General features: G+C 41.8%; 1 protein-coding gene across 2 annotated transcripts in view; it reads left to right on the forward strand.

The window, feature by feature from the left end:
• The window catches only part of LOC140489436 (branched-chain-amino-acid aminotransferase, cytosolic-like), a 70,275-nt gene extending 63,060 nt beyond the window's left edge, over positions 1-7,215 (forward strand). For both annotated transcript variants that reach the window (XM_072588991.1, XM_072588992.1), the window contains exons 10-11: positions 1,760-1,834; positions 3,048-7,215. In XM_072588991.1, coding sequence (XP_072445092.1) covers positions 1,760-1,834; positions 3,048-3,089 — 117 coding nt within the window. In that variant the 3' untranslated portion in view covers positions 3,090-7,215. The remainder of the gene's footprint in view (positions 1-1,759; positions 1,835-3,047) is intronic.
• The last annotated feature ends 4,468 nt before the right edge of the window (positions 7,216-11,683 follow it).

Consider the following 11,683-nt stretch of genomic DNA (forward strand, 5'->3'; position numbering starts at 1 on the left):
AAAGAAAATTGACTATTTTAAAAATGGTAATAATTAACTCTCCAGGTCAGCATCGTTGGCCAAAGTAACACTGACTCATAAACAGAGTTCCTCTGGATCTTCAGTATTAGAAATTAACAGCTGCTGCACAGGTTGAGTTGAATTGAATTAAATTGAATTTATTGTCACATGTACAGAGACACAGTGAAAAGCTTTGTCTTGCGAGCAATACAGGCAGATCACAGAGTTAAATAGCATAGATAGTAAATAATATGTAAACAGCAGCAAAAACAAAACACAGATACATACAAATGTTTAGAGTTTGTGAGTCCATTCAGTATTCTAACAACAGTGGGGTAGAAGCTGTTACGAAACCGGCTGGTGCGTGTGTTCAGGCTTCTGTACCTTCTGCTCGATGGTAGAGGTTGTAGAAAAACATTGCCAGGGTCTTTGAAAATGCTGGCGGCCTTTCCTTAACAGTTGACCTGGTAGATGGATTCTATAGATGGGAGGTTAGCCTTTGTGATTGTCCAGGCTGAATTCACCACTCTCTGTACCCGTCTCCAATCTTGAATGGTACAGTTGCCATACCAGGTAGTGATACATCCAGACAGAATGCTCTCAATGGCGCACCTATAAAAGTTGGCAAGGTTATTTGCTGTCATGCCAAATTTCCTCAGCTGCCTGAGGAAGAGGAGACGTTGTTGGGCCTTTGTAACCAGTGCATCCACATGAAGAGTCCAAGAAAACTCATTGTGGATGACCACTCTCGGGAGCTTGACACTCTCCATTCGTTCCACCTCTGTGCTGTTAATGTGTAGGGGGACATGAGTAACACCCCACTGGAAGTCAGCAATAAGTTCCCTGTTTCCTTGTTGTCAAGCGGAATCCTCACTCCCTCTATTCTTGCCGATAAGGAGCAAGTAATCATTTTTGGGATATAACTTAAAATAAGGAGGCTTCATTTTTCCAATCCAAGTTGCAAATTGGTACTTTTTAACAATTGAAAATGTTGCTGACAAGTTCATCAGTTGGCCATCTCCAGGTGACCTGACAAAAAAGTCTTTAAGCATCTTATCCAAAAGACCAATATTCCATGTGAGCCAAGTGTTTTCACAATGCTGATTTGTAAATGGTAGTATAACCAACTACAATACAGATTCTCTGTCAGCCTGAAATGTAAACACACAGTTGCCAAGAGGATCATTGTATAATGTTCCCCTAACAGTTCACTGAGGCTAACCATCAGCAGCATGGAGCTGCCTGGCTGAAGTCAGATATTCTATAGAGACCAGGTTCAGCCTTGGGTTCTTTGAATCTTTGCAGTTCAGTTTGACACTGCATTTGTTTTGTTCATTGAGCTAGGTTTAGAGTTCTGATATGGGTGGGTGGGCCTGGGAGGTGAAGTGTAGAGGCTGAGAAGGGCTGAGGCATGTAGAGGAGGACAGGGTGGATGTAGGAAAGGGGTACAGGATGAACTGGGATAGGGAGGGGGACATGGAATATGACAGGAAGGGGGTGTTACAGGCGCCTTCTGATCCAACATGATCTTATTAAAAGGTAGAATTGAGGGCCCCCATGTTGTAATCCTGTCCCTAGTGCATGTGACTGTGTAACCAGAACAATAGCATGTGATATGTCAAACAGAACCAGAAAACTAACAGCGTGCTAGAGGTAAAAGATTTACATAACAGAACAAGTTAAAAACATGATTTTTTAATTTGAAAGCATGTTAATGCTGGACTGCTGCAGGTAAAACTTTTTTTTTGCTCTCTTTCAGAACTACCACATTCCCACCATGGAGAATGGCCCAGAACTAGCTAAACGGTTCCTGAAAGAGCTAACAGATATTCAGGTAGATGTTAAGCCTGTTGAAGTTCAATTAAACTAAACTTTGTGTCTGTTTGACTCTCCCACGATAAAGCTGATGATTGTATATAACTTCATACTTGTGTAAAGTTTCCATCAACAGAATCTCTTCCCATTATAGAGTGCTGCGTTTTTCAAAGCTGTCCTTTAAACTAGTGAAAATGATCAGGACATGTTTTTGTTTTGAAGTAATGTTCCATTCTCTATGCTCAAAACTATTTGCTTCAGCCCAGTGATCAGCAACTTTCACTTGTACTGCCACTACCTGCAAGGTGATCTACAGGGAGTAATATAGTACTGTAAATAAAAGGCTTTTAAAAAATGTTCTTGAGATAGAGGGGTCACTGGTAAGGCTGGTGTTTATTTTCCATCCCCTGAACTTTCTAACAGTTTGATACCACTAAATCCCACTGAGTCAGATCCTGGTCCAATCAGGGGCATTAAAGAGTTACCCATATTAGTATGAATTGAGATAGGGCAACAGGCTTCCTTCAAGGACAGGAGGGAATCAGTTTTGCTTTTTTACAAAAACCCTGTAACTTCATGTTTCTAAGATACATTTTGGCTAAAGCATCTTGGGAATTGTGGATGGAATATAATCCCAACTTTATAATTTCCTTTAAAGGGATAAAAGTCTCCTTCCTCTTCTTAAACTCTAACATACGGAGCCTGATGAGCAGTTCAGGATCACATTTCTAGGTGACCCCTGCGATATTCTTTGGGTGCTTCCTAATTTAAAAATAGACAAGGCAGGCTGATGGGTGGGTGTGGGTTTGAAAGGAGAAAGGTTTGTTCTGGAATCTTGGAATGGTTTATAAGGAGACAGTCAATGCAGGGTGTTGGTAGGTTGGAGCATAGAGTGAAAGAGAGTAATCACTGAAACCTAATGTGGGAGGGATAGGGACATCCCTGACACAGGGGGTCCCAGTCTGATTACCCCCCTCTCGTACAAGGGGTCCTCAGGCAGGTTATAGTACTTCAGCTGTTGCCCTGATAATCTGGTCCGTGTACATCAAGACAACATTAGGTGTAGCATTCACCCCCTCTTTGAAAGATGAGAGAGATGTCAATCACTGTGATCTTTAATGTGTATCTGGTGTGTATTTCTATGCTATCAGCCTTATGACTGAGATGAATTATGGGGAGAGACAAATGCTGATATAGTCCCTGATAAAGATATAATTGTATTTTAATTGCAGTATGGCCGAACCCCAAGCAACTGGACACGCCTGGTGATCTAAGCGCTGGAAATCTGTTTCCCATCCTGCAGGGAGCTGAGCCAGATGCTATCTGTGCTGCTTTGAGATGGGATACATGATATCCTTTCTGATAATTTATGTTGCTTCAACAAAATATCTGACACTTACTAATCTAGTTCAATAATAGATCTAGTCAGAATTTAGATTTGATGGTACTGTCTTTTTTAGATTAATTAGTCTAACTAACTAAATAATAGTAACTGTTTACCAACTATGTTACTGCTTTTTATGGGACTTTGGAATTTAAATTCTACATGATGTCGGTGCATGCCAAAGTGCTTAGCATTACTGACCCTGGTGCAATGTCAAACTCTCCACTGCAGATGTCCAAAGAGATCACTTGTGCAGGAAGAAGTGAGTGATATTTCAGCCTCGATCCTATTGAATGGCAGAATAGGCTTGAGAGGCCCAACAGCCTGCTCTGTTCCCATATCTTATAGTCTGTCTTATGTTTGCCCTGTTTTTTCTTCGCTCCTGTCTGTCAGCTACAGTAGTCATCAATTAAAACTGGAAATGCACATCCATTAATGTCTGGACCAGGAATGTCAGTTTAACAGATTGAATCTACTCTATCAGACTTAATCTTGGAATGCGATGGAAACACAGCCTTTTCCTTTCAGATACAGAGTAGTCTGCCGTGCAGTTTCTGTATTTTTGGAACCAAATTCAGTTTCTCATTTTTATCCCTGAGGCTATAACAGCTGCAAGATTTTGTCTCGAGGTTTCTGCTGGGGTTAGGTGCTGAAAGCTGCTCAAAACCTCTGGCTATTGGCTGCTAAGTCTGCTGCACTGGGTATGACAATCTGAATTCGGCCTCTTACAGTCTCTTCACAATAGGCACATCTTTGCCAGTAGGTCACCCTGACAAACTGAGGTTTCTATCAGCATGTTCTCTCTGTTTGCATTTAGTATGGTTGCTTGCATGGTGCTAAGTTGATGGTGATTGGACTGACCAGTGTGAAACAAGACATTGTGCACATAAGTTTTACTATGTAAACAATGCTGTATCCTACAATGGCTTCTTAAATTTATGACTTTCAGTATTGCTGTGTTTTTTAATTCTCTGACTGTGCCTTACTAGAATGTGAAGGTTCACAGAAATTAATGGACAATACCATCTTGCATTTTTTTTCTTATTTTTGATTTCTTTTCCTTCTGAAAACTCTCCGTCCAGTATACAGTGCCTGGCTTCCACTCTGTGGCTGTTTGAATAGTTAGTTATGGAGGGGAAGGAACAAAATTGACCAGCCTTGGGAACAAGCTTAAGTTCTGATCAAAGGCCATCAATCAGAAAGGTTAACTCTGTTCCTCTTCAAAGATGATGCCTTACCTGTTTTTGTTTCAGATTTCCAGCATCCAGTAGTATGTTGCTTTTGTGATTGACAACCAACCTGCCATTATGTACCACAGTGCAATGACAAACAGAGGAATGATGAGGGTGGAGATAGTTCAACATGAACAATCTGCCCACAAATTGATGACCTGACTTTTAACAATTATGAACATTTTCAATGTTCCCGGTGAATTTATTGATATTAGTGGTAGGTGTGAATTAGTGAAACAATCCCGCCTAACACTCTATCAGCTATTAGTTTAATAAGATGATGCAGTAAGCTTTTCCTATAAAACTCTGTAATATTTAAACTCAATTAGGTTTAGCATCTGGGATCACCCTGTCTCACCTTTTCCTCTGCTTTTAACTTTTCTCGCATGTTTGGTTTGATGGTTCACAAGGTCTCTGACCTATGTAGGCATAGTTGCAAAATGGTTGATTTAACAAATGACAATATTTATATTCTGTAATGTAACTTCTGTAATGTGTTTGTGGCCATGTGAAAATCTGAATATCCCAGTGTGGCCATATGTGTACCCAAACGTCGTGGCATGACAGTGTATTTATTCTCCTTTATTCGCCTGTCTGTGAGTCCACAAGCAGCTTGAGAATGGGTACACATACATGTGCCTTTCTGCATCCATACCTCAATGTATCCATTTGTTAATCCACATGCATATCCACATATTTGAATATCTTCAGCCACATGGAATGGCAGTGTCTCAGTGTAATATTTATTTAAAAGGTACATTGAATTAGGATGGTAAACCATTGATCATGTCACCCAGCATATTCATTTTAAATCGTCATGTTGAAACGGAGGCTTCAGTTTTAGTCAACTGTGCTATAAGAGGCAAACATTAGTGATGAGAATGTTGATGTTGCTGAGTTCAACAGGAAAAGTTTCCCCACTGACTTTTGAGTAACTTTGACACTGTCTTAGCTGGATTAAGTAGACCGTTTGGAATTTTATTTTTTTTATATGGGATGTGGGTTTTTATTAGGCAAAAACAATGATCTGCAGATGCAGATTCCTGACGAAGGGCTTTTGCCCGAAACGTTGATTTTACTGCTCCTCGGATGCTGCCTGAACTGCCGTGCTCTTCCAGCACCACTAATCCAGATGTGGGTTTTTATTGTCCATTTCAAGAGTTACATGCAAAGCAGACCAGGTAAAAGTGGTAGATTTCCTTCCCTAAAGAACATTGGTGGGATGGTTTTTATAAGAATGATTATATGGCCAACTGTCGGAATTGCATTTTATCTTAGGTCTTTAATGAATTCCAATTTCACCATCTCTATTGTGATATTTGAACCAGTGTCCCCACAGCATTGACCTGAGGTTCTGGATTACTTACCCAGAGATATTAGCACTATGTCACCAACACCCCATGAAAATGTTATTCTGATATCTGCCTGGTGAATTCGAAAGTAACTGGTCCAAATATGCCGTTAGCCAGCTTTTCAAACCCAGCTATTAACCAAGCTATTCAGTCTTCAACAGAATCTAACAATATCTTGAAGGAGACTGTAGTTCTTGACAGTTTATTTCACTTTAGGCCCTCCCAATCTTCAGTCATTGTCATCATCACTTTTAAAAAGTTCTGGATAAAGATAAAACTTATTCAGTGTTAGCTTCTGACTCAATGTTTCAAGTCTTCAGTAGATTTCTTTGTGCATCCCTCAATTCAGTCACTAGATGGAGTAAGGTGTTTTCTACAATGCTAAATGGTGAGCACAGAGTGGTATAAGGAAGAAGAGAAAGCAGAAGTTACAGAACCATGGTTAGCCAGTACCTTCTGGTTAATTGAGTACAGAGAAGGGCAAATAATAAATGTTTGAAAGGTTGGTGTGAGCTTTGGACCCAGTAACCTAAAAGTAGCTATTGGCAGGCAAAGTCAAACTAACAGCACATGCTTCCTGCCCATTATACTCTGCTGATGAAGGAGAAACTCCAGTCAGGTCCTATGGCTTTTCCAAGATCTGCACCTCACATTCTCCCATTTAATTATAATTCAGGTGAACAGATGTACTACGCACCAAAACTCCCAAGTGATTTTAATCATCTTGTACACTCTTTAAGCCTTAGGGCTAACAAAGATATAAATTGAAACACAAAAATTACTGTCCATACCAGGTTGGTCCAAAGCATCAGCATGCAAGCAATACAGTTCTGGGGGTGATAGTGGGTAACCAATGAACCATATGCTGAACTGACATTTCCTGGTTGTTGTGTGCTGCATTTTCCAATTTTACTTCAAGAATTATGGGCTTGCATCAGAGTAGACATGAATGGTCAGAGAGAAAAGATGTTGCAAACCAAAGCAGCATTGCAGAAGGTGATGTACAGCTGCAGTCAGAGATGACCTCAGTGCAGGTACTGGATGTGAGTCAGAGACTTCACTACTTCACAGTTTCAGGAATACAAAGATTGCCATCTCCAAAACTCTGTTCACTTTGAAAGCTTGATTAGACATTCAGATATTCCGATATTCCTAAAATTCATCTTGTGGTGTGCTAGTTTTACACAGGTTGTTATGTTTTCTTTTTGTTGGTATGCCTAGCAGTTGACACGTGAATCATCAAGTCTATTTATTTATCACTTTGTGTGTGTGTCGGTGAGTGTATTTGTATTTCTGCTTGCAGTACTATCTTTGATTACCATGTACTGCTTACTAATCTGTTCTCATTTCATTGTAAAATCCCTCATGCTCATTTGTGCTATTTGAACAACATATTGCCTTGATAATTCTGAAATAAGACCATAAAACTGAATTGTGTTGTCTGGTTTTATACTATAATGATGTTTACAATGCATGAGCATCTTATCTGTACCTAGGTACAGTCATACACCTGCAGTTAGTCAATTTTATTATCAAAGGAGGTTTCTTGTGGTGGTGTCCTGAGTTCTGGACCAGGAAGGGGAAAATGATACTGGAAATCAGAAACAAAAAATTGCTGGAAAAACTCAGCAGATCTGACAGCATCTATGGAGAAAAAGCAGAGTTAATGTTTTGGGTCTGGTGACCTACCTTCAGACTGGAGGGTCATTGGATAGAAACATTAACTCTGATTTCTCTCCACAGATTCTGCCAGACCTCCTGAGTTTTTCAAGAAATTTCTGTTTTGTTTCTGGATCCAGAGAACTGGGTTCAGGTCCTACCTGCTCCAGAGGTGTGTCATTAAGATCTCTCAACAGGTTGATTAGAACTTTTTAAAAAAGCCAAATCATGGTCAGTTTGCCTGCTCAGCTACTCTGCATGTTTAGCGTGCATCAAGAACAACAATCATCAACAACGGAATGGATGCATTTTATATGAAAGAAAATTTGATGTAAATTTCTAATGATTAGAGTTAGGGAGTGAACTTCATCAATTCAAAATGCCAGACAACTCAACTGGAGATGAAGGGGAATGTTTAAGAAGACCACAGTTCCCTAAATTTATAAGATTGTAAAGATTGGTTCAGTTGGAAGACTGTGGAGATGTTTGGATGTTGTAGAAAAAAATTGCGAGAAGGGCACTCTGGTCTCTTCGCAAAAACACTTTGAAGAGACAATTCAGCTAAGTATAGAGCCAAAGCTTTATAGACAATAATTGTGGTGTGGAACTGAGTGGAATAGAAATAGGAATTCTCTTACATATTGTTTACTCTGCCTTGAAAAGTAGCCAGGCAGAGCAGAGTGTACTTGGGGACCTAAGTTGGGAACAGATGCTCTCAGGGAAATGCACGACAGAAATGTGAAGGTTGTTTAGGAAGCATTTGCTGATAGTGCTGGACAGGTTTGTCCCACTGAAGCAAGGAAGGGGTGGAAGGTTGAAAGAACCTTGGGTGACAAGGATGTGGAACGTCTGGTCAAGAGGAAGAAGGAAGCTTACTTAAGGTTGAGGAGGCAACGATCAGACAGGGCTTTAGAGGGATACAAGGTAGCCAAGAATGAACTGAAGAATGGAGCTTGGAGAGCTAAAAGAAGGCATGAAAAAGCTTTAGCAGATAGGATTAAGTAAAATCCTAAGGCATTCTACACTTATATGAGGAACAAGAGGATGGCCAGAGTGAGGATAGCACCGATCAGGGACAGTGGAGGGAACTTGTGCCTGGAGTCAGAGGAGTTAGGGGAGGTCCTTAATGGATACTTTGCTTCAATATTCACAAGTGAGAGGGACCTTGTCATTTTTGAGGACAGTGTGAAATGGGCTGATTGGGAGAAGGTTTAGGGGAGATGTCAGAGGTAGGTTCTTTACACATAGAGTGGTGGGTGTGTGGAATGCACTGGCAGTGGTAGCAGAGTCAGATACATTAGGGACATTTAAGCGAATCTTGGATAGGCACATGGTTGATAGTACAATGAAGGGTGTGTAGGTTCGTCTGATCTTAGTGTAGGATAATAGGTCAGTACAAAAGTTCAGCAGCAGGAAGAGTGGGAGCAACAACCAGGGGGCTGCTGGGAAGTGACTGCTTTGAAAACATACCTTGTGAATAGGCAGAATGCACACTGACCATGAGAGGACACAGGACTGCTGAGTAAGTGAAGTCATATATTTGGGTGGTTCTGTTACCTGAAACACTCCTTAGATAGTGTCTCCCACCCATCTTCAGTTCTGTGCCCCGGATTGGTAAGGTGACTAGTATTTTTTTTCTTTTTTTTTCAATTTAGAATAGTGGGAATGGAGGTTGAATGTTCCTCCTGCAGAATGTAGGAGGTAAGGGTCGCCACTAGTGTCCCTGCTGACTTAATCTGCGGGAAGTGCACCCAACATCAGCTCCTCGAAAACCGTGTTAGGGAACTGGAGCTGGAGCTGGATGAACTTTGGATCATTCAGGAAGAGGACGTGGTTATTGACAGGAGTTAAAAGGAGGTAGTTACACCTCAGGTAGAAGAAAAATGCAGATGGCTTACCGTCAGGGGACCCAAAGGGAACTGGGGTACAGTTCTCTGGCACAGAGTCTGTCCCTGTTGCTGAGAAAGGAAGAGGGTAGAGGAGCAGACCGTTAGTCATTGGGGACTCCAGAGTTAGGGGGATAGATAGGAGGTTCTGTGGGAATGGGAGAGACTCACAGTTGGTGTGTTGCCTCCCAGGTACCAGGGTTTGTGATGTCTGGGACATGTTTTTGGGATCCTTGAGGAGCAGCCCCAAGTCATGGTCCACAGGCACTAACGACACAGGTAGGAAAAGGGGTGGGGATTTAAGGCAGAAATTCAGGGTGCTAGGGTGGAAGCTTAGAGCTAGAACAAACAGAGTTGTTGTCTCTGGTTTGTTGCTCGTGCCATATGCTAGCGAGGCAAGGAACAGGGAGAGAGAAGAGTTGGACACATGGCTACAGGGACAGTGCAGGAGGATGGGTTTCAGATACCTGGATAATTGGGGCTCATTCTGGGGTAGGTGGGACCACTACAAACAGATGGTCTACACCTGAACCAGAGGTTTAAATTAATTCAGCAGGGGGATGGGAACCTGAATTGTAGCTCCAGTGTACAGGAAGTCGAGTGTAGGTCATGAATAAGGTTGCAAGGTTGCAAGAGTGCACCGGCAAGCAGGAAGATGGTTTAAAATGTGTCTACTTCAACGCCAGGAGCATCCAGGTGGGTGAACTTGCAGCATGGGATAGTACCTGGGACTTTGATGTTGTGCCGTTTCGGAGACATGGATATCGCAGGGACAGGAATGGTTGTTGCAGGTTCTGGGGTTTAGATGCTTCAGTAAGGACAGGGAAGGTGATAAAAGAGGGGGGTGGGGGGTGGCATTGTTAGTCAAGGATAGTATTACAGTGGCAGAAAGGATGTTTGAGGACTCGTCTACTGAGGTAGTATGGGCTGAGGTTAGAAACGGGAATGGAGAGGTCACCCTGTTGGGAGTTTTTTATAGGCTTCCAAAAAATTCCAGAGATGGAGAGGAAAGGATAGCAAAGATAATTCTTTATAGGAGCGACAGTAACAGGGTAGTTATTATGGGATCTTTAACTTCCCTAATATTGACGGAAATGCTGTAGTTCGATACTTTAGATGGGTCAGTTTTTGTCCAGTGTGGCTGGAGGGTTTCCTGATACAATATGCAGACAGGCCAACAAGAGGCGAGGCCACATTGGATTTGATACTGGGCAATGAACCTGGCCAGGTGTTAGATTTGGAGATAAGTGAGTACTTTGGTGATAGTGACCACAATTCGGTTAGTTTTACTTTAGTGATGGAGAGGGATAGGTATAGCTGGGGGAAAGACAATTATGATGCTATTAGGCAACATTGAGGATGCATAGGATGTGGAAGGAAACTGCAGGGGATGGGCACAATTGAAATGTGGAGCTTGTCCAAGGAATAGCTACTGTGTGTCCTTGATAAGTATGTACCTCTTAGGCAGGGGGGAAATGGTCAAGTAAGGGAACCATGGTTTACTAAAGAAGTTGTCAAGAGGAAGAAGGAAGCTTATGTAAAGATGAGACGTGAAGGCTCAGTTAGGGCGCATGAGAATTACAAATTAGCCCGGAAGGACCTAAATAGACAGCTAAGAGCCGGGGGGGGGGGGGGGGGGGGGGGCATGAGAAGTCATTGGCAGATAGAATCAAGGAAAACACTAACGCTTTCTATAGGTATATCAGGAATAAAAGAATGTCTAGAATAAGAGTAGGGCCAGTCAAGGACAGTAACGGGAAGTTGTGTGTGGAATCTGAGGAGATAGGAGAAGCACTAAATGAATATTTTTTGTCAGTATTTACATTGGAGAAAGACAGCGTTGTTGAGGAAAATACTGAGATACAGACTACTAGACTAGATGGGTTTGAAGTTCACAAGGAGGAGGTGTTAACAATTCTGGAAAGTGTGAAAATAGATAAGTCCCCTGGGCCGGATGGGATTTATCCTAGGATTCTCTGGGAAGCCAGGGAGGAGATTGCAGAGCCTTTAGCTTTGATCTTTATGTTGTCATTGTCTACAGGAATAGTGCCAGAAGACTGGAGGATAGCAAACGTCCCCTTGTTCAAGAATGGGAGTAGAGACAACCTTGGTACTTATAGACCAGTGAGCTTTATTTCAGTTGTGGGTAACGTGTTGGAAAAGGTTATAAGAGATGGGATTTATAATCATCTAGAAAGGAATAAGTTTATTAGGGATAGTCAACATGGTTTTATGAAGGGTAGGTCGTGCCTCACAAACCTTATTGAGTTCTTTGAGAAGGTGACCAGGTGGATGAGGGTAAAGCGGTGGATGGATTTCTGTAAGGCATTTGATAAGGTTCCCCACGGTCGGCTA

This window comes from Chiloscyllium punctatum, chromosome 18, assembly GCF_047496795.1.
Source record: "Chiloscyllium punctatum isolate Juve2018m chromosome 18, sChiPun1.3, whole genome shotgun sequence".
Classification (NCBI taxonomy): Eukaryota; Metazoa; Chordata; class Chondrichthyes; order Orectolobiformes; family Hemiscylliidae; genus Chiloscyllium; species Chiloscyllium punctatum.